The 26,748-nt window shown below is 41.2% G+C and overlaps 1 protein-coding gene across 1 annotated transcript in view; it reads right to left on the bottom strand.

The window, feature by feature from the left end:
• WNT2B (Wnt family member 2B) overlaps window positions 1-26,748 on the bottom strand; it is a 161,864-nt gene that overhangs the window by 37,888 nt on the left and 97,228 nt on the right. Inside the window, exon 2 of the mRNA XM_073615730.1 lies at window positions 21,551-21,771. Coding sequence (XP_073471831.1) covers window positions 21,551-21,771 — 221 coding nt within the window. The remainder of the gene's footprint in view (window positions 1-21,550; window positions 21,772-26,748) is intronic.

Genomic DNA, 26,748 nt, shown 5'->3' on the forward strand with positions numbered 1-26,748 from the left:
ATTAAAGCTGTTTAAGAAAGCATTATCTTTTATCCAGCACAGGTTCCCAATTTTTTGCCAAATCTTTGTATTTTACTGCAAGAATAAAACATACAAATTAATTTTAGGTTCAAAGAACCATACTTTAACCAGCCAGTTTTTGACCCCCTAGGGAATCAATAAAACAATTAAGATATGTATATTCTCTATCTTCAAGCAAATCTCTCTCAACTTATAGGTGTGATACACATTTTTTTTCGCCCCAAGTCGCCCCTAGTCACCTCAAGTCGCGCTACATGAAAAAATCAATGTAAGTGAATGGATCCGTCTTAATGCACACTACTGCAGTCGCTCTGACTTCAGAAAAGGTTCCTGTACTACTTCAATCTGACTAGAAGGCGACTTGTACCCCTTGATTTCAATGGAAGTTGCCTCCAAGTCTGATCACTGTACATACTGAGGCAACTTTACAGGAAGCAGAAAAGAAACAGAAAGTAATTTACGCCACTAAACAGCCAGCCCCCTCCTTCTCACACACAGCTGATAAGCTCTGATTGGCCACTTGTAAAGTTCCCTGTCCTGGAGGCGACTTCAAATTGTGTTGTAAGTCGCCCCAAGTCGCGCTGTGATTCATACTCAAGTTGTGTCCAAGTTGCCTCCCAAAGTCGCGCTGGAAGTCGTGTTGCCCCTGTGTGAATGGGCTGTGTGAATGGGCTGTGTGAATGGGCTCTTAATGTACATTAAAAAAAAAAAACGACAATTTCAAATCCCCTGTGCTTGAATTAATTTTAATTCCAGCCATTCAAAGCCTTCTTTCTTTCCACAAGAAACAATATCAACCATCGTACATCAACCTCTGCAGCATGTTAGTTTATAAGAAATATACCCTAACTGATCAGGGTACTCCCTTTTACAGTTTTAATATTCGTAATACTGACTTGATAGCTGGATTATAATTTTGATTGAATATTTTATGAAAGACATTTGAACCTTTTGCACATAAATCTAAAATTACCCAACCAGTTACATACAGGGCTAAAAAAATCAATCCTACATGACAGCCGTAGGAATTTGGTCTTATCTGAGTAACTATGAAAACCCAAAAAAAGAAATATATACTGTATCTCCATAAAGTAAGGAATTCCGCTAGCAAAAGACCGATGGAGCATATACACGGTCACATTTTCTGACAAAAAGCTCTCATCGGAGTTTTGCTGGCGGAATTTCCGATCGTGTGTACGCGGCATAACAGATTCAGATGGGCTTGACTAACAAATTGAAGCTGAGCTCCAGCTAACACTTTATAAGCAGTTACAGCAAACAGTTTTTTTCCATTTGAGATAAAGCTTTCCATAAATTATTAACAGCTGACCACTGTAAGCACCCCTGTTAATGTCAAATGGTTTGTCTCAACGCTCTAACTGCTACTTGACAGCTTGGTCTGTTAAAGTTAGTTGAAAAACAACACACTTGCTGGCTGGACCACTAGGTGAAAATAAAGCAAAAATTAAAACTAATGTAACCACTACATCTAATGCCCTGTACACACGGGTGGACTTTTCGACCAGACTGGTCCGACGGTCTTTCCTATGGTCTTTCTGACGGACTTTCCGACGGACTTTCGAACGAACGGACTTGCCTACACACATTCAACCAAAGTCCGACGGATTCGTACGTGATGACGTACGACCAGACTAAAATAAGGAAGTTGATAGCTGGTAGCCAATAGCTACCCTAGTGTCGGTTTTTGTCCGTCGGACTAGCATACAGACGAGCAGATTTTTTGACTGGACTCGAGTCCGTCGGAAAGATTTGAAACGTGTTTTATTTCTAGGTCCGTCGGACTTTTGGGGAAAAAAAGTCCGCTGGAGCACACACAGTCTGCCGGAAAGTCCGCTCATGTGTACGCGGCATTAGAACTGATAAGCTGCAATTTATTATATATTTGATTTTGGGTTAAATGTCGCTTTAAGTCCAAGTTTTTACTTTGTAAAGATTCTCATTCATATTATCATATGGCAATAAGATGTTGCAAATTTTTAAGTGAGGGATGACTAGGGATTAGTTCAGTTTCACCACAATGTTGGTCTTTTTTTTTTTTTTTACTCTTTGTTAAGCAAAAGGCAAGGGTTTTACAGACTGCGTATACAGACATCATTACATTGATAAGACAGCTGAGGAGTCACAGTACAGTCAATAACACAGCAACTCATGTAAAGGCCAAGGACACACATGTTAGCATTATATTAAAGGTCCATGAAAACTTCCCAAACAATTTAACAGTTGTATTTCCTTCACAGGCTGCTTGCCAGAGATCTCTGTCATATACTTTTTGACCAATCTTTTAAAACTAATTAACAAGAGGGAGCAAACAAAAAGAAAATGAGGATAAAAAAGGGGGGTGTGAGGGAGAGGAAAGGGGGGGGGGTGCAGCAGTATGGAGTAACTGACTCAATAAATACATATTGGCCCAATTAGAATGTTCTAAGCCATCGGTCTACAAACTCTGGCCCGGTGGCCGAAATCGTATCTTTGCTTGCCTTTATCTGTCCCTTGGGGTACTAGTCCATTCATTAACACCAACAATGGGGCATAATTCCTGTCACTGACACAAAAAATGGGGCATTATTTCTCCTAGTAACACCATCAAACGGGCACAATTCCTCCCACTGATATCAATGATGGAGCACAATTTTTCTCATTGACATCAAGGAGGGGGCACTATTCCTTCCATTGATACCAACAATGGGCCACTATTCCTTCCACTGACACCAACAGGGTGGCACTATTCCTTCCACTTACACCAACAAAAGGGCACAATTATTCCCTCTAACACCAACGATGGGGCACTATTCCTTCCACTGATACCAACGATGGGGCACTATTCCTTCCACTGATACCAACGATGGGGCATTATTCCTCCACTTACAGCAAAGATAGGGCATTTTTTACTCTACTGGACCTAGTCTGGCCCCCCTAAAGTCTGAAGGACAGTAAATAGGCCCTTTGTTTAGAATGTTTGGAGACTCCTGCGCTAGGTGGAGCCTTGAGGGTCGATCAACTGCTGGTAAGAGGTAGAATAGAAAAAGATTGACCATGGGTAGCATGTGTCACGGACCTTCTCCTGTCTATGGTAGAAAGAAGCTTTGAGGCATTCAATCTTGGTTTCTTGGCAAAATCCTATCATTTTGAAATTTATGGCCCTGGCAATTTTTTGCCTGATTTATTTATTTATTTTCATCCAGAATACTTTGCATAGCCATTGAACCATTGGCAAGGGCCAGTAAAAGGGCTTTTACATAAGTCACCCTCCTCACTAAAAGGGGGAGGAGGCTCCGAGCAGCCATAGTGTCAGTGTATTGGAAGCTGCTGTAGAGACAATCTCTCCCCTCCCTCCATGTTCACAGTTTTTCATTTGCCCAAAAGCCCTTATCTGGTATTTATTTTATATTAATAGGGCCCTTTCTAAATTTAGGTTCTCAAAGTGCAGCTTTCACTTGTTGTTGGCCTTCTATCTATTCTTGGAGCTGCCTTTTATTAGCAGCATGCCACTGCCTCGTCTGAAAGCAAAATAGAACCTCAATACCTCAATAACCACACTTATGCCCTGTACACATGGTCGGATTTTCAGACGGAAAATGTGTGATAGGACCTTGTTGTCGGAAATTCCGACCGTGTGTGGGCTCCATCACACATTTTCCATCGGATTTTCCGACACACAAAGTTTGAGAGCAGGCTATAAAATTTTCCGACAACAAAATCCGTTGAAATTCTGATCGTGTGTACACAAATCCGACGCACAAAGTGCCACGCATGCTCAGAATAAATAAAGAGATGAAAGCTATTGGCTACTGCCCCGTTTATAGTCCCGACGTACATGTTTTACGTCACCGCGTTCAGAATGATCGTATTTTCCGACAACTTTGTGTGACCGTGTGTATGCAAGACAAGTTTGAGCCAACATCCGTCGGAAAAAATCCTAGGATTTTGTTGTCGGAATGTCCAATCAATGTCCGACCGTGTGTATGGGGCAATACTGTAGTAAAAACAAAAGGAAAATGCCTATTATGCCGCGTACACACGGGCGGACTTTTCGACGGACTAGGTCCGGCGGACTTTCCAACGGACTTTCCAACCGACTTTCGAATGAACGGACTTGCCTACACACGATCAACCAAGGTTCGACGTATTTGTACGTGATGACGTACGACCGGACTAAAATAAGGAAGTTCATAGCCAGTAGCCAATAGCTGCCCTAGCTTCGGTTTTTGTGTCGTACTAGCATACAGATGAGCGGACTTTTCGACTGGACTCGAGTCCGTCGGAAAGATTTGAAACATGTTTTATTTCTAGGTCCGTCTGACTTTTGGGGAAAAAAAAGTCAGCTGGAGCCCACACACAGTCGAATTGTCCGACGCAGTCCGACGGATTTCCCTATGCTAGGGTCGCCATTATGGTATTTGTACATTTATATCATGTCCCCTCTCAAGTCTCTCATCTCCAAAGAGAATAAGTTCAATGCTTGTAGTCTTTGCCCTTCTCTGGACTCTCTCCAGTTCCAGCACATCCTTCTTGAGGACTGGTGCCCAGAACTGGACGACATACTCAAGATGTGGCCGGACTAGAGACTTGTAGAGTGGGAGAATTATCGTTTTATCTCTGGAGTGAATCCCCTTTTTTAATGCATGCAAATATTCTATTGGCTTTGCTTGCAGCAGCCTGACATTGCATGCCATTGCTGAACATGTCATCTACTAGGACCCCCAGGTCCTTTTCAGTCCTAGATTCCCCCAGAGGTTCTCCCCCTAGCGTGTAACTTACGTTCATATTTTTGGCACCCAATTACATTACCTCACATTTTTCAACATTAAACCTCATTTGCCATGTAGTTGCCCACCACATTATTTTGTTTAAGTCCTCTTGTAAGGTTTCCACATCCTGCATAGAGGTTATTGCCCTGCTTAGTTTTTTATCATCCGCAAATACTGAGATTGGGCTGTTTATCCCATCCTCTAGATCATTTATTAATTAACCCTTTCATGCCTAAGCCTATTTCTGACACTTGTTGCCTGCTAAGTTAAAATCCGTATTTTTTGCTAGAAAATTACATAGAACCCCCAAACAATATATATATATGACCTAACATGTCATGCTTTGAAATTGCACACACTCATGGAATGGTGACAAACTACGGTACCTACGAATCTCCATAGGCGATGCTTTAAATAAAATAGCGGTTACCAGGTTAGGGTTACAAAGGAGGTCTGGTGCTAGAATTATTGCTCTCACTCGCGATAACCCCTGAAAGCCGTGGCCGCATATGTGCGTACAGTTGGCACTATGGGGTTAAACAGGATTGATGCCAGGACAGATTCAACTTGAGCTATTAAACTCTGTAAACAACATGCTTTTTCACAACACAGTGGTTAAAAGAAGCACCAGGCTTCCACTTTCTGGCTAAAATTTAAAAGACTAACTAACACGCAATAATTCATATTTACCTGAGAAATAAGAAGCTCAAAAGCACACTTTTAAACTAATGGCCATTTTCAATAAAGATAGAAAATATGTGCATGATCACCGTACATTTAATTTAAATTCATATGGGAATGTTACATACTGTAAATTCCAAAATGTAGTCTTAATTCTATTTAGACAATTTTAAAAAGGAATTAGTGTTTTGATTTTTTGAGAACGCTCTCTGCAGTTCCTTGGAGTCTGAGATTCCAACATATTTTCTTCGAGGCAGTTCCTCTACCATACAAATGCCAGATGCTTTCCCCAAGTCTCTGTCCAAATATTTACGTATCCAATTACTGTTTAGATATTTCACTGTTGGGTTAGGACATCTTCAATGTACACTACTTCTCTGCACTGTAATAGGCAGACATGGTCACTTGATTCATTTATGCTGCAAGTAAATGTATAATGGGATAAGGAGTGCATAGCAGAGAAGCAGGCCACAACAGGCACGTATTTACAGGAAACAGACCACTCTCAACTGATGGCGTCAATCTTTCTTAGCAAAGTGTCTACTAAAATTCCCTGATTAATGCTTAGTTGAAAAGCAGCAACCGGTAACATGCAACACGTGTTTGCCTTTAACCAACTCCCCAAGCCAGTTGCAGAAAAAGTGCGCTAATGGCAAGACTGATACCCATAGCTTGTTTTTATGATGATATTATTATTATTATACTGGATTTATAGAGCGCCAACGTAGCTGTGCGCTGCCTATTGTATTAGGGTGTGCACCCCAAAGCTCAAACACACATGCACGTGTGGGTTTGTGTTTTTATATACAATATCTCACAAAAGTGAGTACACCCTTCACATCTTTGTAAATATTAAAATATTATATTATATCTTTTCATGTGATAACACTGAAGAAATGGCACTTTTCTACAATGTAAAGTAGTGAGTGTACAGCTTGTATAACAGTGTATATTTGCTGTCCCCTCAAAATAACTCAACACACAGCCATTAATGTCTAAACCGCTGGCAGCAAAAGTGAGTACACCCCTAGGTGAAAATGTCCACTTGGGCCCAATTAGCCATTTTCCCTTTCCAGTGTCATGTAACTCGTTAGTGTTACAAGGTCTCAGGTGTGAATGGGGAGCAATTTGATGTTATCACTCTCACTCTTTCATACTGGTCACTGGAAGTTTAACATGGCACCTCATGGCAAAGAACTCTCTGAGGATCTGAGAAAAAGAATTGTTGCTCTTCATAAAGATGGCCTAGGCTATAAGAAGATTGCCAAGACCCTGAAACTGAGCTGCAGTACGGTGGCCAAGACAGATTCCACTCAGGACAGGCCTCGCCATGGTCGACCACAGAAGTTGAGTGCACTTGCTCAGAGTAATATCCAGAGGTTGTCTTTGAGAAATAGACGTATGAGTGCTGCCAGCATTGCTGCAGAGGTTGAAGGGGTGGGGGGCAGCTCAGACCATAGGCCGTACATTGCATCAAATTGGTCTGCATGGCTGTTGCCCCAGAAGGAAGCCCCTTCTAAAGATGATGCACAAGAAAGCCCACAAACAGTTTGCTGAAGACAAGCAGACTAAGGACATGGATTGCTGGAACCATGTCCTGTGGTCTGATGTGACCAAGATAAACTTATTTGGTTCAGATGGTGTCAAGCATGTGTGGCGGCAACCAGGTGAGGAGTACAAAGGCAAGTGTGTTTTGCCTACAGTCAAGCATGGTGGTGGGAGTGTCATGGTCTGGGGCAGCATGAGTGCTACCGGCACTGGGGAGCTACAGTTCATTGAGGAAATCATGAATGCCAACATGTACTGTGACATACTGGAGCAGAGCATGACCCCACCCTTTGGAGACAGGGCCGCAGGACAGTATTCCAACATGATAACAACCCCAAACACACCTCCAAGATGACCACTGCCTTGCTAAAGAAGCTGAGGGTAAAGATGATGGACTGGCCAAGCATGTCAAAAGATCCAAACCCTATTGAGCATCTGTGGGGCATCCTCAAATGGAAGGTGGAGGTATGCAAGGTCTCCACCATCCACCAGCTTTGTGATTTCATCATGGAGGAGTGGAAGGGAACTACAGCGGAAACCTGTGAAGCTCTGGTGAACTCCATGCCCAAGAGGGTTAAGGCAGTGCTGGAAAATAATGGTGGCCACACTAAATATTGACACTTTGGGCCCAATTTGGACATTTTCACTTAGGGGTGTACTCACTTCTGTTGCCAGTGGTTTAGACATTAATGGCTGTGTGTTGAGTTATTTTGAGGGGACAGCAAATGTACACTGTTATACAAGCTGTACACTCACTACTTTACATCATAGCAAAGTGTCATTTCTTCAGTGTTGTCACAGAAAAAGATATAATAAAATATTTACAAAAATGTGAGGGGTATACTCACTTTTGTGAGATACTGTATGTACTGTATATACACATACTCTTATAAATTAATGTATTAAAACATTTTTAAATGAAATTTTAAAAAATTGCACTTCCACGTTTAGCATTGTTTTTTTGTGATGCCCACCCCCTTTTCCCAAGGCATTGCTGAACATTGCAGAACCTGGTGCCACTTTAACTAATTAAAAAAAAAAAAAATAAATAAATAAATAAATCACATTAAAAGACATAAAAGATCGTATTCACTGAGTAGTGACTAATGATTGCAAAGTCCAAGTATACTATATTCACCACCACTCATTTATCTAAGTTTTTGCTCTCCTCCTTATCAAAAGAAAGTAGATTTGTTTGTTCTTTTTGAACCCATGCTGTCTATTGCTTAACCACTTGCCCATCGGGCACTTATACCCCCTTCCTAACCAGGCCAATTTTCATCTTTCAGTGTATTTTGAATGACACATTTTGAATGACAATTAGTCAGTCATGCAACACTGTACCCATGTGAAATTGTTGCCCTTTTTTCCACACAAATAGAGCTTTCTTTTGGTGGTATTTTTTCACCTCTGGGTTTTTTAGTTTTTGCGCTATAAATGAAAAAAGACCAAAAATTTTGTAAAAAAATGCATTTTTCTTTGATTCGGCTATAAAATTTTGCAAATTAGTAATTTTTCTTCATAAATTTATACTGCTCATAGGTGTGCGCAGGGGGTGTGCCTGGTGTGCCTGGGCACACCCTAATCACCCTGTGCGGTGCAGATTCCCCCTGTTGATATTTCACCAAAGCCCCCCAATGGGGCTCCTAAAAAGTTGTAAAAAAAATAAAATAGAAATAAAAAACTATTTACACTGTCCACTGCCCTACTGACACCAACCTTGGCCCTACAGAAAAGTCCACTGCCTACTAACACTGTCCATGTTTTAATACATTTGGGGTGCACACCCTAATGCAATAAGCTGGGCACACCTATGATACTGCTACATATCTATGGTAAAAGTACCCAAAATCAAATCAGTGTATATTATTTGGTCTTGTTAACGGTATAGAGTCTACAAGCTATGGTGCCAATTACTGAAATTGATCACACCTGATGTACTGACTTGAGACACTAACAAGCCAGGGAAGTACAAATACCCCCCAAATGACCCATTTTTGGAAAGTAGAAATTCAAACGTATTTAGTTTTTTGAAGTTGTAATTTTTTTTCCCACAATTCTTTGCAAAATAAAGTTTTTTTTTTTTTCGTTTTTTTTTCCCCACAAATTGTCATAGTAACAGGTTATTTCTCTCACATGGCATATGCATACTTGCAAATACACCCCAAAATACATTCTTCTACTCCTCCTGAGTATGGCAATACCACATGTGTGGGACTTTTTCACAGCCTGGCCACATACAGAGGCCCAACATGCAGGTAACACCATCAGGTGTTCTAGGGACATAAATTACACATTTAATTTCTTGCCAACCTATCACACTTTTGAAGTTGACTTTTTGGAGAACCAGGACAATGGAAACACCCACAAAATGACCCCATTTTGGAAAGAAAACACCCCAGCGTATATTCCATGAGGCATAATGAGTCTTTTGAACATGTCATTTTTTTCCACAAGTTTTTGGAAAATATGGAAAGAAAATGAAAATGCATTTTTTTACACAAAGTGGTCAATTTATAAGATATTTTTAACACATAGCAAAAATCACACCCCAAAATACATTTTCCACAGTCTGGCCACATACAGAGGCCCAACATGCAGGGAGCACCATCAGGATGAGCACTGATGTGGCATGGATGAGGTATGGATGAGCACTGATGTGGAGTGCATGTGGCACAGAAGAGCACTGATGTGGCATGGATGAGCACTGATGTGGCATGGATGTGGCATGGATGAGCAATGACGTGGCATGGATGAGGCATGGATGAGCACTGATGTGGCATGGATGAGCACTGATGTGGCATGGATGGGCACGGATGAGGTATGGATTAGCATGGATGGGAACGGATGAGCACTGATGTGGCATGGATGTGGTATGGATGGGCACACATGAGGCATGGATGGGCACGGATGAAGCATGGATATGCACGGATGAGGCACAGATGAGGCACGGATGGGCATGTATGAAGCATGGGCATGCATGAGGCATGGATAAGGCACAGATGAAGCACAGATGGGCATGTATAAGGCATGTATGAGGCATGTATGAGGCACAGATGGGCATGAATGAGGCACGGATGGGCACGGATGAGGCACAGATGGGTATGGATGAGGCATGGGATGGGCACGGATGAGGCATGAATGAACAGGTATGGGGCATGGATGGGCATGGATGAGGCACATATGGGCATGTATGAGGCATGTATGAGGCACAGATGGGCATGTATGAGGCACAGATGGGGATGTATGAGGCATGGATGGGCATGTATGAGGCACAGATGGACATGTACTGTATGAGGCATGGATGGGCATGTATGCGGCACGGATGGGCATGTATGAGGCATGAATGGGCATATATGAGGCACGGATAGGCATGTATGAAGCACCGATGGGCATAGATGGGCATATATTAGGCACGTATGAGGCATGAATGGGCACAGATCAACACTATGGGCACTTCAGATACAGCCCACAGCGTTGCTGCACCAGCAGCGCTGGTGAATGGTCAACTGTATCAAAGGCAGAAGAGAGGTCTCAGTGTAGGAGTATGAAGTAGTGACCATTGGTTTTAGCAGATGGTAAGTCAGAAGTCTGGTTAAGGAGAAACAGGTACTGTGCTTTGAAGCTAGGGGAGTGTCAGTCTCAGTAGCAGTCAATATTCATCTCACTTTAGGCCCTTTTCAAGAAATTAAAAGGGTATTTAAGGACATTATGCATGTACAAATACACAACCCAATGCTTACCAAACCCAAGAGTAAACTCCAGGCTCAAATGGCAAGTTTTTGAAGAGAGATCTTACAAATTTCAAAAGAGATATTAAGTACTAGCATGGCTTAGCATCAAAAAGATGTAACCTTCTGAAGACCATGTGATCTAGAGCTACCTGGATGATCTACAGTGACAACTGTAGCACATCTCCCTTTCTTAACCAGTTGCTGCCTGCATAACACATGGCTGCACTAGCAAAAGGGTGTGAATTATCACACGCTGCACATATGCATCATTGGGGAACCACGTTCCTGTGCTGAGAGCTCGCTCACTGCTAATGAATAGAAGCCAGTGAGACGGCTCCCGATCATGTGACAGCCAATCACAAAGGTCACACGATCGCAGATTCTTCCCTATTAAAATGTCAGGAGCAGACTTTAGCAGAAGTCGTAGTTGAAGAAGAGCAGGCTGAGTTCATAGCAGAGCCAACAAACTTACCACACTGTACTCTCATGCCTAGTGTAGTCAGTTTTTAATAGAAAAAAAAGGGTTTGGCAGGGACACCAGGGATTTCACACAAAGGAAGCAATACAAAGAGAACTGGATACTTTTTAATGCAAGCACATGGTACAGCATGCTTTTATCAGGAATATGGAATGTTGGGTTTACATATTCTTTAAATCTCAGCAAAAGTTCTAAATTTAGTTTTAGTTTCCCACTTAGTTCTATCATGGTATATACAATAGATTGCATATTCCAAATATTAATATAGATGGTTAAATAGTTTAGGAGGGAAGAGTGATAAATAGTGGTTTCAAATAAATGCTATTGCTTACCTTAAATAGTAAACGATATAAAGAATAAATGTGGATAGTGGGCTTCCACATGATGGCTGCAGCATTGGAAGGCTCCTGTAGTAATGGAGAAGATTGGCAGGTTTACAATAGCATCTTCGTGTTTGGCTTCTATCTTCTGTGGGGAATACACACTTTGTGCACTGCCAAAGGCCACTCCCCAGAGGCCAGAGCACTCCTTCCTGGACTTCTTCCCAGGTTCCCAGGAAGCTCAAGAGACACTCAGTTTTAAGGGTCCTCTTCCAGATCTCTTAAACAAGCAAAGCTTTTGAGTCTCTGGGAGATGATATGCATCTACAGGCAACAATGAAGAGAAGGTGATGCCACCAGAGGGAGGAGGAAGTATGGCAGAGAGACCAGAAACTCAAGAGATAGGGAATAAGCAGGGATAAAAGTGAAAGTGGTGGACTTGCTGGGTGGCAAGGGGGTGCTGGCTGGCAGATAGGTGCAGTGTCTGAGGTACTGGGGTGCAGTGTTAGGAATTCTGAGAGACAGCTTCGGTGTCAGAAAGTCAATGGTAGAGTTAACAGGTGACAGGCAGATGCAATGACAGTGTGCAGAGTGCCTGGGGTACAGGGTTCTTCATAGGTTTGAATGCAAAAGGTGTCTACTTGTTAACCTGCAGGGAAGTTTCTCCAACTAACCACCACACTATATGGTGTAGGTGCCTGGATCACCCGCCGATCTAAATACAAGTGTAAGAGGGTTTAGTTAGCGTAGGAAGAGGTTATGAGAATTAAATTATTGGAAAGGATAGTAATTCTGCACAGTACCTCAGTGTATCCTAAGATGTGGCACTCTGAGTGGTTCAAATGAACAATTACATTAGGTGCCAGCAGACCTGCACTGCATCCGACAAGCCTTGGGTTATGGTGTGCAGCATTAAAAAAGGTACAAATTGTGTTTTTCTTACATTGCAAGGCTATTCTTGATGAAATGGCTCCATGATGCAACATATTAATATGCAAAATACCGGTATGCAGTAACACATCAAAATGGAATGACATACTGTGAAAGGGGCCTTAATGTTTTGATCTACACCTCTGTTTTTTAGATGTGTGAACTATGAGGAGTTAGAAGGGGACTTTCCAAAATGGCAGGCAGATTGAAATTTCCATATAATTTAGAAAACTTCCAGCCTATTATATCTGAGCTGGTTTATTATATTATAGGTCACTGCAAATACAGTGCCTTGCAAAAGTATTCACCCCCTTGGCATTTTTCGTGTTTTGCTGCCTCGCAACCTGGAATTAACATGGATTGTTTGAGGATTTGCATCATTTAATTTACAGAACATGCCCACAACTTTGAAGATGTTTTTTTTTTTTTATTGTGAAGCAAATAACAAATAGGACAAAATAACAGAAAAAGTCAATGTGCATAACGATTCACCCCCCTAAAGTCAATACTTTGTAGAGCCACCTTTTGCGGCTGGATAAGTCTTTATGAGCTTGCCACATCGTACCACTGGGATTTTTGCCCATTCCTCCTTGCAAAACTGCTCTAACTCCTTCAAGTTGGAAGGTTTGCGTTTGTGAACAGCAATCTTTAAGTCTGACCACAGATTTTCTATTGGATTGAGCACTGGGCTTTGACTAGGCCATTCCAACACATTTACATGTTTCCCATTAAACCACTCAAGTGTTGCTTTAGCAGTATGTTTGGGGTCATTGTCCTGCTGGAAGGTGAACCTCCATCCTAGCCTTAAAGCACACACAAAGTGGTACAGGTTTTGCTTAAGAATATCCCTGTATTTAGCACCATCCATCTTTCCCTCAACTCTGACCAGTTTCCCAGTCCCGACTGCTGAAAAGCATACCCACAGCATGATGCTGCCACCCCCATGTTTCACTGTGGGGATGGTGTTCTTTGGGTGATGTGATATGTTAGGTTTGCACCAGACATAGCGTTTTCTTTGATGGCCAAAAAGTTCAATTTTAGTCTCATCAAACCAGAGCACCTTCCTCTGTACATTTTGGGAGTCTCCCACATGCCTTTTCGCAAACTCAAAATGTGCCATTTTGGTTTTTTTGCTGAAAGTAATGGCTTTCTTCTGGCCACTCTGCCATAAAGCCCAACTCTATGGAGCGTACGGCTTATTGTCGTCCTATGTACAGATACTTCAGTCTCTGCTGTGGAACTCTGCAGCTCCTCCAGGGTTACCTTAGGTCTCTGTGCTGCCCCTCTGATTAATGCCCCCCTTGCCCGGTCAGTGAGTTTTGGTGTGCGGCCGTCTCTTGGCAGGTTTGCTGTTGTGCCATGTTCTTTCCATTGGTTATGATAGATTTGATGGTGCTCATAGGGATCATAAAAGATTTGGATATTTTTTATAACCTAACCCTGACTTGTACTTCTCAACAACATTGTCCCTTACTTGTTTGGAGAGTTCCTTGGTCTTCATGGCAGTGTTTGGTTAGTGGTGCCTCTTGCTTAGGTGTTGCAGCCTCTGGGGCCTTTCAAAAAGGTGTGTATATGTAATGACAGATCATGTGACACTTAGATTTCACATAGGTTGACATCATTTCACTAATTACGTGATTTCTGATGGTAATTGGGCTTTTAATGGGCTTCATAACAAAGGGGTGAATACATATGCACATGCCAATTATCAGTTTTTTTATTTCTGAAAAATAGTTTTATGTATATAATTTTACTTCACCAACTTAGACTATTGTGTTACAGGTTCCAGCTGCTGGAGAAGCCTTGTGCAATTTAAATGGGAGCTTGTCTGCACAAAATCAGTGACAGCCTACACTGAATTGTGCATTGTAAACAATCCAGTCATCTGAAGTGCTTGAACTGTGTATTTAGCTGTTTGCCTAACTTTTATTTTCTTACGTCTTTCTGGCAGTAAACAGCTCGTTTTTTGTAATAACAAATATGTTCATAAGTCTACATACATTTTTATTCATTTAGTTCCTTGTTTGGATGCACATGTATCCAAGAGATATGCTGTCTTGGTGGTATTTCACATCTTAATGCTACTTGCTAAAATACTGCCTTCCTTAACCTGTTGCCGACCAAGTTGGCTCTCCTGCGTGAATCGCTGTCATTGTACGCGTACACGGCGATCTATGGGCGTGCATGTGCCGTTTCGCTAGCAGGGGAGCCAATCAGTCGGTCTGGCGGATTTGATGTCCACCGGCCACCCGCGATCGCTCCGCAGAGAGGCAGAACAGGGATCTTCTAGTGTAAACAAAGCAGATCCCTGTTCTGTCAGGGGGGTAGAGTGATATTGCCTGTTCCCAGTGACTGTACTCCCAGTCAGTCCACTAACCCCATAGTTAGAAACACCTCCCTAGGGAACATTTAACCCTTTGATCGCCCCTCGTGTTAACCCCTTCCCTGCCAGTGTCATTTATACAGTGCATCAGTGCATTTTTATAGCACTGATCATCACTATATAAGTGTCACTAGTCCCAAAAAAGTGTCTGATCTGTGCGCCACAATGTCGAAGTCCTGCTAAAAATCGCAAATCATTGCCATGAATCGCAGATCATCGCCAGGAAAACAACAAACAAAAAAACCCCTCTGGGTGATTAATGTATATTGTGGGAGTTTTATCAAACTTGGTTCCTACCTGTTTCTGCCCTAAAAGAATAACTTTGTTAGTTAATATCCTATACACAGTATGAATGTGGTGACTAATTTGTTTTAATCAGCCCATGCATTTTGATTGTTCTGATGAGAGAGTTTAAGTGTCTGCATCCCTAAAGAAATGATTAACCCTTATATCGCATACACACGAGTGGACTTTCCAACAGAAAGAGTCCGATGGGAGCTGTTTATCGTATATTCTGATCGTGTGTATGCCCCATCTGACTTTTTCCATCGAAAATTCAGACAGACTTAGATAAAGAACATGTTCTATATTTTTCCGACGGAACAAATTACTATCAGAAAAACCGCTCGTCTGTATGCTGTTCCGACGCACCAAAAACGGCGCATGCTCTGAAGCAAGTACGAGACGGAAGCTATTGGCTACTAGCTATTGAACTTCCGTTTTCTAGTCCCGTCGTACGTGTTGTATGTCATCGCGTTCTGGATGGTCGGAATTTGGTGTGACCGTATGTATGCAAGACAGCTTGAGTGGAATTCCGTCGGAACTCCATGGAAAAAACCTTCAGAGTTTATTCCAATGGAAAAACCGGTCGTGTGTACAGGGCATTAGGGACTGTCTCACCAAAAATCGAATTTTTGTTGCAGAGGATGCCTTAAAGTGGTAGTAAACAGTTTTTTTAATTTGTACATACAGGTAAGCCTATAATAAGGCTTACCTGTGGGTGCAGCGAATATTTCCTAAACCTGCGCTGTTTAGAAGATATACACACTGCATGCAGCCAGTGATGTCATCAGCGCATGCGCTTTGAAGGGAAGGCATACCTGTGCCGTCCCTTTAGAACTCTGTGCAGTGGTTCATGACTCCCACGGGCATACACAGGAGTGACCTCATCGCGGCTCAGCCAATCAGACGGTCGGAGCATGCAAACCTGGAAGGAAGACCGGGTGATGATGGAAGCCCTGTCAGGAGTGACAGCGCAATGCTGGAGGGCTTAATTCTATGATAAGCATTTCATAATGTGCTAGCATGCAATTCATACTAGCACATTATACCACTGTTTTGCAGGATTTAAACAAAAAAAAGTGCAGTTTACTACCGCTTTAAAGGCATTCCTTGTATTAAGGTAAAAAATGTTTAGGTGTCAGCATCGCCCCCTCAGCCACCCTTTACTTACCTGAGACCCCTTTCGATCCAGCACAGTGCATGTCCGCAGATCGTTTCTCCCCTCACTTCTGGGTCTTGCTGGCTTTGCTGGGGCACTTTGCAAAAAATGCTGTCAATCAAAGCCAGTGACAATGGGGACGGGCCGAGTCTGTCTGTGTCAATGGACGCAGTAGAGGGACTCCACGGGGGCACTGGACATGGAGGAGGGGCTAGGAGCGCCAGCAGGGGACCCAAAAAGAAGAGGTTCCCTGGTCTCTCTGTGCCATTCAATGGCACAGAGTAGGTAAGCATAGATATGTTTTTTTGTAAAAAAAAAAATACCTTTACAAACCCTTTAAACCTGACGTATATTAGTGCAGAGGTCTTCACACAAGCAGGAAATTACATTTTTGGAGGCATTTTGTACTAACTGTGTACAGAATGCCTCCAACTTACCAGATTGCATTAAATTTTACAGATGGTTAAAAAAAATAAGCAATTTCTATTAATATTAAATTACCATGTAGCTTGTGTAGCAATTGTATATGCCATAATATATTTCTTTCCACAAAAATGGAGTTACCCTTCAACACTTTGAATATTTGGGACTTGCTAGCTTGTACAGTTGTGTTTTCCTGTGAAACCCCTAGAACTACAGAATGCTTTAACCACTTGCAGACCACCCCACGCACATATACTACGGCAGGGCTGCCACTCTGTGCCAGATAGTACTTGATCTGACACTTCTGGGTCTGGGGTGCGCGATTAGACACAGCGGGAGCCAATCAGCGGGTCCGGTGGATGCGATATCCCCCAGGACCTGTCAGTCATTCGGGAGACAGGCAGATCGGCGGTCTGCCTATGTAAACAAGGCAGGCCGCTGTTCTGTGAGAGGGGAATGTACTGATCCTATGTTTCTGCTAAGCAGGAACACGAATCTTTATCTTCCCCCAGTCAAAGCACCTATCCTACAGTTAGTACGCACTCCCTATAAGCAAATTTAAACCTTTGTTCGCCCCTGATGTTAATCCCTTTCCTGCCAGTGTCATCACTGTATTGGTGTCATTGGTCCCCAAAAAGTGTCAAAGTGTCAGTTAGATGTCTGATTTGTCTGCTGCAATATCGCAGTCCTGCTATAAGTCGCTGATCACCACCATTACTAGTAAAAAATAAATAAATAAAAATATCCCATAGTTTGTAGACGCTATAACTTTTGTGCAAACCAATCAATATACGCTTATTGGGATTTTTTTTTCCAAAAATATGTGGCAGAATACATATTGGCCTAAATTTATGAAGAAATTACATTTTTTAAATTTTTTTATTGGCTATGTTTTATAGCAGAAAGTTTAAATAATATTGTTTTTCTTTTTCAAAATTGTCGGTCTATTTTGTTTATAGCACAAAAAATAAAAATCCCAGAGGTGATCAAATACCACAAAAAGAAAGCTCTATTTGTGGGGAAAAATGGTCAAACATTTTATTGGTGTACAGCATCGCACAACTGCACAATTGTTTGTTAAAGTAACGCGGTTCCGTATCGCAAAAATGGCCTGGTCATGAAGTGGGGTATACCTTCCGGAGCTGAAACTATACTAACTATAATTCACAGAGCCAAAACAGACAAAACTATAGGTAATGGATCTGGCAGAAAGTGGTTACAGCTGTCACTGAACCCAAAATGCCTTATCATTTAAAAGTTAATGCATACATAGCCTGATCATCATATACAATGCTCAAAGTTCTTGCATTGCTTATACATTTTGGGCTACTTTTTGACAAGTGTTAGGCCCTTTATCTGTTGCCCCTCCTGTAGTGACGTAATGGGGGGAAGATAGTGCCCATTTATATGCCAGCTGTGGGTGGGGCCCAGTGCACTTGGGGTATGGGAGTAGGACACCCCTGATCACCAAAGATGTAGTGCTGTGCTGGATCTGCAATAGAGAGCCCTCTGGAGGGCTGAACTGTCAAGGTGGTGAGTGGGGACACTGGGGAGCAGACAGAGAAACCTTGCCTGCCTTGACCCTCAACTAGCGGGTTACATTGCTTGGTTTAGAGCGCCTGTGAAGGATCTCCCTTGTGTGAGAGGGAGGTACACCCTGTATGAGTAACACCTGTGATAACAGACTGTAACATCTGGGAAAGATGGTTGTAAATGTTTTGTGAGATATTGATGTGCTCTGCTCTTGTTGGACCTCTGCATCAAAAGTCATGAAAGCGAGTGCAGTGTTCTGCACTGTGGACTTCTGTCAGTGAGTCATGTGCTGCTAAATGTACTGAAAAGTGCTTGCGACCATTGGAATTGTGCTGAAGTGACTATGCAGTAAAGCATTAAAAAGCCTTTTGGACTGGGCATTCCTTTGTTCTGTGTAAAAGGCCTGGACCAAGAATGTGAGCAAGTGGGCTTCTGGCCAAGGAGTGTGACACAATATGGCAGAGTATCTCCAAACAACAGGCAGGTGACTGGGGCAGGTCCAGAGTCAACATGGCACAAACCAACTACTGAGAGGGATCCTTACATTCATATGGCCACACTAAATACATACATATCCAATACGTTTACTGGACTGCTGATTTTTTATAGGAAGCCAGCATTCTAGGAAAACTTGGTGCATCAGAGAAAAACAGACCTTCTATGTAACTTCCTCCCAAGGCATATAGTCACAGCATAATATAGTTTGTTTACACAGGTCAGATATACTCTCTCTCTCTCTCTCTCTCTCTCTCTTTCTCTCTCTTTCTCTCTCTCTCTATATATATATATACTGTATATATATGCTATCTATCTATCTATCTATCTATCTATCTATCTATCTATCTATCTATCTATCTATCTATCTATCTATCTATCTATCTATCTAGTATCTCACAAAAGTGAGTACACCCCTCATATTTTTGTAAATATTTTATTTTATCTTTTGCTACACTTTGCTACAATGTAGTAATGAGTGTACAGCTTGTATAACAGTGTAAATTTGCTGTCCCCTCAAAATAACTCAACACACGGCCATTAATGTCTAAAGTGTGTACACCCCTAAGTGAAAATGTCCAAATTGGGCCCAAAGTGTCCATATATTGTGTGGCCACCATTATTTTCCAGCACTGCCTTAACCCCCTTGGGCATGGAGTTCATCAGAGCTTCACAGGTTGCCACTGGAGTCCTCTTCCTCTCCTATAATATAATATTTTATATAATATTTACAAAAATGTGAGGGATGTACTCACTTTTGTGAGATACTGTATATATATATTATTATTATTATTATTATATTATTATATTATATATATATATATATACAGTACTGTGCAAAAGTACTGTGCTGTAAAGTAAGAATGCTTTAAATATATATTTGTTTTATTGTTTATATTTATCAATTTACAAAATGCAAAGTGAGCGAACAAAAGAAAAAACGAAATCAATTCAATATTTGGTGTGACAGTTTTAATGCCACAGGTCATACACCATGGCAAGACTGAGCACAGCAATAAGACATAAGGTAGTTATACTGCATCAGGAAGGTCTCTCTCAGGCAAAGATTTTGAAGCAGACTGAGGTTTCAAGATGTGCTATTTAAGCACAAAAAACAGGCAATGTTGAGAACTATAGACACAATTGTCGGCCAAGGAAACTTAAAGCGAAGTTCCACCCAAAAGTTGAACTTCCGCTTTAAGGCCTCCTCCCCGACCCCTGAAACTGAGCTTTTGGGGAGGAGCTTTTGGGGAGGAGGGGGGAGCAGGTACCCGATTTTGACAGGTACCAGCTCCCACTTCCGTTCCGGTTGCCTTCGGAAGGGGAAATTCTCCTTCCCGAAGTCTTCTGGGACACATGACAGGTCCTAGAAGACTATGGGACCAGTCACAGAGCGCAACGCCGCTCGCACATACGCAGTGGGCATCTGGCTGTGAAGCAGCAAGCTGTCACAGCTGGATGACCATAGTAAAGATGCCAGCAACACCAAGGGAGGAAACGGGGCGAACGCGGCTGCGGTGAGTGCACCGCTGGATCGTGGGACAGGTGAAAGTGTGTTTATTAAAAGTCAGCAGCTACAGTTTTTGTAGCTGCTGCCTTTAATAAATAAACAAATGACTGGAACTCCGCTTTAATGTAGCAGATGAAAGACACATCATGCTTACTTCTCTTTGACATGGGAAAATGTCCAGAAGTGCCATCAGCACAGAACTGGTGAAAACCATTGGGACCCAGGTACACCCATCTACTTTCTGAAGAAGTCTGTCCAGAAGGGGTCTTCATGAAAGAATTGCGGCCAAAAAGCCATACCTCCGGTGTGGAAAAAAGGCGACTCGACTATGCATGAAAACAGAGGAACTGGGGTGCAAAAAATGGCAGCAGGAGCTCTGGACTGATGAGCCAAAATTTGAAATTTTTGGCTGTAGCAGGAGGCAGTTTGTGCGCTGAAGGGCAAGAGAGCGGTACAATGATTAGTGTCTGCAGGCAACAGTGAAGCATGGTGGAGGTCCCTTTCAAGTCTGGGGCTGCATTTCTGCAAATGGAGTTGGAGATTTGGTCAGGAGCAATGGTGTCCTCAATTTTAAAAAATACAGGCAGATAATTATCCATAATGCTATACCATCAGGGAGGCATGTGATTGGCACCAAATCTATTCTGCAACAGAAGAATGATCCTAAACATACAGCCATGCCACCAAAAACTATCTTTAACATAAAGAAGAACAAGGAGTCCTGAAAGTGATGGTTTGGCTCTCACAGAGCCCTGATCTCAACATCTGCCTGGGATTACATGAAGAGACAGGAAAATTTGAGGCAGCCAATGACCACAGAGGATCTGTGGTTAGCTCTCCAAGATGTTTGGAACAACCTACCTGCTAAGTTTCTTTAAAAACGGTGTGCAAGTGTACCTACAAGAATTGATGCTGTTTTGAAGGCAAAGGGTGGTCATACCAAATATTGATTTTATTTTGATTAATCTTCTGTTCATTTACTTTCAATTTTCTTAATTAATAAAAAAAAAAAACTATTAACACTTCTTTTTCTGAAAGCATTCTTAATATACAGCATTTTTTCACACCTGCCTAAAACTTTTGCACAGTAGTGTATACTGTGTACTGTATATGTAGATTTGATATTATAAACTGCATTTCTTTGCATTGAATTAATACAAACTTGATTAAAGCAACACAAATATTTAGATCTTTCTGATGGTCAATACCATAGGACATTGAAGCTATCAGCACTGTTTTTCAACTGTCATTTGTGTGGGTTTATTTTTCAGAACAACAACATACTTCTTAGCATGACTCTCCCAAAGACTGTGTGGTCTCTGTCCAGGGTGCTGCAATTCCAGCGATGATGTCTGAACTGATGCTGGCACTCTCTAATCCACTCCTTGGCTCCCTCACCAATGGCTTGCATAATGTCAGGGTGCTTTTGACAGAGTTGCTTCTGCTTAGTCACAAGTCCTGGAATGTTATTACATATTACACGTGCTCCAAGTGCCCCAATGTACCTATAGAAGAGGAGCAAACACATATGGTTACCTATTAATTATAATATAATACACATTAAAATATAATACACATTATATAGCATAAATAAATCTAAGTTATAGCAAAGCATATTGTCATCTTGCATGAGAGCTTTTTAATTATTGTTCCATATGTTCCTGCTTGTAAGATTGTGTGTTGATATTAATCATTGTATTGTTCATTCACAAAACGTGGGGGGTTTGAATTTTATTTGGATTTTACTATACTGTATGTGCTTTGATTTCCATGTTTACTGCCTATGCTTTCTAAAAAAACATTACATTGTGTCTGTTTGACCCAGCTGTATTTGTACACAAAATAATAAAAGAAAAGTCAATCAAAATAGTAATAATAATAATAATAATACAGCAAGGACAAAATGAAATTATAAAAAAAATGTCAGGTAAAGCATTATATTATAAATTTGCTGGGTCTTATTATTGTGAAATGTTATGTAATTTTTCTAAAAGAAAATTAATGATTAATATATTTTTTTTATTGTTTCTTTTGTGCAGTAGCAAAATGGAAATATATCTTCTCTTTACAGTCACGTACAGCACTCAGTCCTTCACAGTCACATCCTGCACCAGGGGCTACTATGTCATCATTATCACAGTTTCAGTAAATGCTTAAAGTGATTATAAAGTCTCATTTTTTTCCCTAAAAAAATAACAACATGTTATACTTACCTGCTCTGTTGCAGTGGATTTGCACAGAGCAGCCCAAATCCTCCTTTTCTTGGGTCCCTCTTCTGGCCCCTACCTCCTGTCCAGGGCCCCCACAGCAAGCAGCTTGCTATGGGGGTACCCAAACTGAGTCACAGCTCCCTGTGTCCATTCAGACACAGAGCTCTGACCCGGCCCCACCCCCTCTCTCTCCTGATTGACTGACTGACTTTGATTGACAGCAGCGACAGCCAATGCCACTGCTGCTGTGTCTCAGCCAATCAGGAGGGAGAATCTCGGATGGCTGAGACATTCGTGGACATCACTGGACAGAGAGGGACCTCAGATAAGTTTAAGGGGGGGCTGAGGGGGGCTGCTACACACAGAAGGCTTTTTAACTGAATGCATATAATGCATTTAGATAAAAAGACCCTTCTGACTTTACAATCCCTTTAAGGAGCTAAAACTTTTTTTCCCCAATTCTCATCCATTGACAATAATTTCTGCTGGAACTACCCCTATACTGTATTTTTTTTCTTTTTTCAATTGCTGGCATCCCTGTTGTGCCACCCTGATGCAGCTGCTGACTACCATCCATACCCATTGTTAACAGTACAAAACCAAAAACATACTTTTACCTATAATATTTTTATCTGAACATCTTTCTATAAAAAGATAAAAAAAAGGTGTGATGTATTCATGAATAGGGAGAAAGCATAGATGTAGACAGTGTAGACTATAAAGACTTTTTTAAACAAAGGCAATGAAAAACCATTACAATAATTTCAATGATTACTGTGGCCTGAGGACTATCACAAAAATTGAAATTTTATGGAGCCCAGAGGCCATTAATGTTTATGTTGTATTTAGAACAATGTTTTTCAAAATGTAGTTAGCAGACTGTTTTTACTAAGTGATCCAAACCTATTTTCCTAATCTACTGTAAATTTTAGGATGTGCTAATATTAATGTCAATAGAGAATCACATCCACTTTTATTTGATAGTTTTTACAGGCTAAAAAGTGGAAGTAGGTATAGGTAATTTTCTGAATTTGTGATTTGGCCTGAAGTGGACTGTAGAATTTTTTTAGAACACCACCAATGTGTGATCTAGAGATTGTTAATGCAGAGACTCTAAAAAGAAGTAAATGCACTCTGTGGAACATCAGCTATAATAAACTGTTCCTAAAAATTAAAGCACGTACTGACCTTTCGAAACACAGAAAGGTGCCTTCTGGATATACTTGTGATTTTAGCTTAATAACTATAGATTATTAGAGTAGATAACAGTCAGGCAATTGCGAAAAAACGCCACATCTAATATTTTATGTTAACAAACTATATTATTGACATGTGGGTTATGAATTGATAAAAAAACATTTTTTAACAACCACTCAATGTTTTAGAAAAGACTAAAGCTAGTCAGACCTATACTGTATCTACTAAGGTTGCAGTGAAAATTATTTTGCAGCACTGGTAGGGTTACTTCTGTGTCCCCACTTAAAAACTGTGGAGATAAAAAGTGATAAAGTAGAAAGCTTACTTCTGTACAAAACTTTGGAAAAACATACAACATGGTAGTATTTTTTATTCAACAACATGATGAATTACAAAAAAACATTACGACTTACATATTTTCCCTTTTTTTACCTGTGGGCAAGGGTTGTCTGATTTTTTAAACTATAAAGTATGGGTCTTTCTAAAATTTGTATTTAACAAATTAGAAGCATGCTGTAGGTCTACTAGAACATTTTTTACTGTGACCTCAAAGTGGTTCTATTTATGGAAGAATGCTTTATGTGCTGATTTGTAAATTGCTGCAATATGTTGGATCAGATGAATCATATACTTTCAAGCAAATCATGATAACCTGATTTTCTTGAATAAGAATATTACAGATCTTCTGTGAATTTCAAAATGCATAAAGCCAATCGCTGGAACCTATTGGGGTTGATTTATCCAGCAGACAGCTGGGAACTATCATTTGTGATGGCAATAGCAACAAAGAAAAATCAGTGTGACTTAAGTTATTGCATTTACGGGTTGTTAAATGTGCAAATTCACCTTTAAGAAAAAAATAAATAAATGCACATATTTTTTACTCAAAAAAAGTTTTTACTTATTATTTTTGAATGATGAGCCTGCAAAGCATTCCATCCATAGATCAGTAAATCCCAAGTGCAATGTCAGGCTCCTGTAGACAATGCCTCCAGCCTGCCTGCCCATACATCCATATGGGTAGACAGTTACAAAGCTGGAGGAAGTGTCAATGAACTACAAAGGCACTCACCCGTGCAGTTCATTTAGAACTACAAGCTGTCTGCTGCTGTGGAAAATAAGACTTGTAGTTCATTCATTCACAGATTGCTCTGAGCAAATGACGTGGCGGAGCCCCACTCAGATGCGCTGTTTTTGAAAAGTGGCAAAAATCCGCAGGGGATCAAATAATTATTTTCTCCACTGTAGTATCTCTAATATTCATTCACAAAAAATTGTAAATAGTATATAAAATCACAGACACCATTGAAAAAGTCATTTGTTTATTTGTTTCTTACTTTAATATTGTCCCCTGATGTAAATCCATCACATCATCCATCAATATAGACCCAGAGTCAATCACATTGAGCAACATCCACTGGCATGACAACTTACAGCAACAACAATGTTGCCCTGCCGCTCAATGACAGTTCCCCAGCTGCTGCAGTAATGTAAACAGAGCAGCTAGGGATACTGGGTGATGTTATTAAAAGGATGTTTGTATTTTAAGACCCTCCCCCTGCTGAACAGTATTTTTAAATAGTTAAATTTTTTTGGATTTGTTCCTGGAACATTGGAGGCATGATGAAACTTAAGCATAGTGACGCATTGCTTAAATGCCGAGAAACACATCACCTAGCCCTTTAAGGCGGTGCTAGCATTCCAAGTTAACGCAGCACATTCTCTTCTTCTTTATAATGCTCGTATAATGAAGTTGTTTTGCTGCTCATATTCACACAGAGTTCTGAAAAAAATGATTTCTTTATTATTTCTTGTGATCTTCTGAATATTTTTTTTTTTTTCGTCAGATCTCCATAATAATGTTTTTAATTTTTGTTTATGGGTTTTTTTTTTGTTTTTTTTATCAAGATCTCCTGCTTTTTTTTTTTTTTTTTCTTAGTGCTCTCCATAATATTGTCTTTCGTTTTGTGTTTTAAGTTACCACAACACCATTATTATCTTGTATTTTTTGAACCTCAAGGAGGTTGGTTTGTGTTGGTGTCCCTTGTTAATTTGATATTGTATTTAGGAAATGTACTTGCCTGCTCACAAACTGTCCTTTTTTAAGTAAAACACATAGGCAAGTATTTGTGAATACAAAATAGCCATTTATTATGGGTCATAATGAAATAAAGAGGAAGGCAACGCTGGAGAAACTGGTCAGATTGGTGAAGCCTTTGTACCCCAGGGCACACATAAACTATTTTACAGCCAAAATTGGTAGCATGAGGAGTCCATATAATAGTGAGCACAATCTGGTCCCGGACTACAAGAGATCAGGAACAGCAGCAGATGAGATATATGTCCCCAGGCTGTGGTCATACAACAGCCTGCGTCTTTTGTCAGACCAGACTGAACCCAGGCCATCAGACTCTTGTCTTCCTTCCACTATTCCTTCCAGGCTGTGTTTTTGGAGTTGTGGGAGGAGGTGGAGGAGAAGGAGGATGGTCAAACACACACAGGTGGGTTTTGGTTGTGAGTTGGCCCCTCAACCCTTTATTTAGGGACATATACATCATTTCCTCACAGATGAGGCGTTGGCCCTCCTCCATTTCCTGCATTTTGCATGCAGCCATGGTGGCAAAGGTCTCTTGAAGAGTGGGGGTAGTTCTGAGGGTAGCATTAGCCTCCCGAATCAGCCCAAGCGCTGCCTCCTCCACGATACTCCCCTTCCTGGGCCTTTTCGTTGGAAGGTGGAGGGGAGAAACTTGGGATTCGGTCAGACTACTGGGCCAGGCCTTCTCCTGGCTGCCACTTACCCATGCCTCCTCCTGGCTGCCACTTACCCCCGCCACCTCCTGGCTGCCACTTACTGCCGCCACCTCCTGGCTGCCACTTTCCCCTGCTACTTCCTGGCTGCCACATTCCACAGCCTCCTCCTGGCTGCCACAATCCACGCCCTCCTTCTGGCTGAGGCTTTCCTGTTTATGCAAAAGGGATAAAGTTTTATTTTTTTATTCATCACACACAATTTTCAGCTCATGACTGTTGCAAATTGAATGTTAACAAATAGAAAAGACTATCATTCTGACCCCA

The sequence above is a fragment of the Aquarana catesbeiana genome, linkage group LG02 (assembly GCF_042186555.1).
Source record: "Aquarana catesbeiana isolate 2022-GZ linkage group LG02, ASM4218655v1, whole genome shotgun sequence".
NCBI classification, from domain to species: Eukaryota; Metazoa; Chordata; class Amphibia; order Anura; family Ranidae; genus Aquarana; species Aquarana catesbeiana.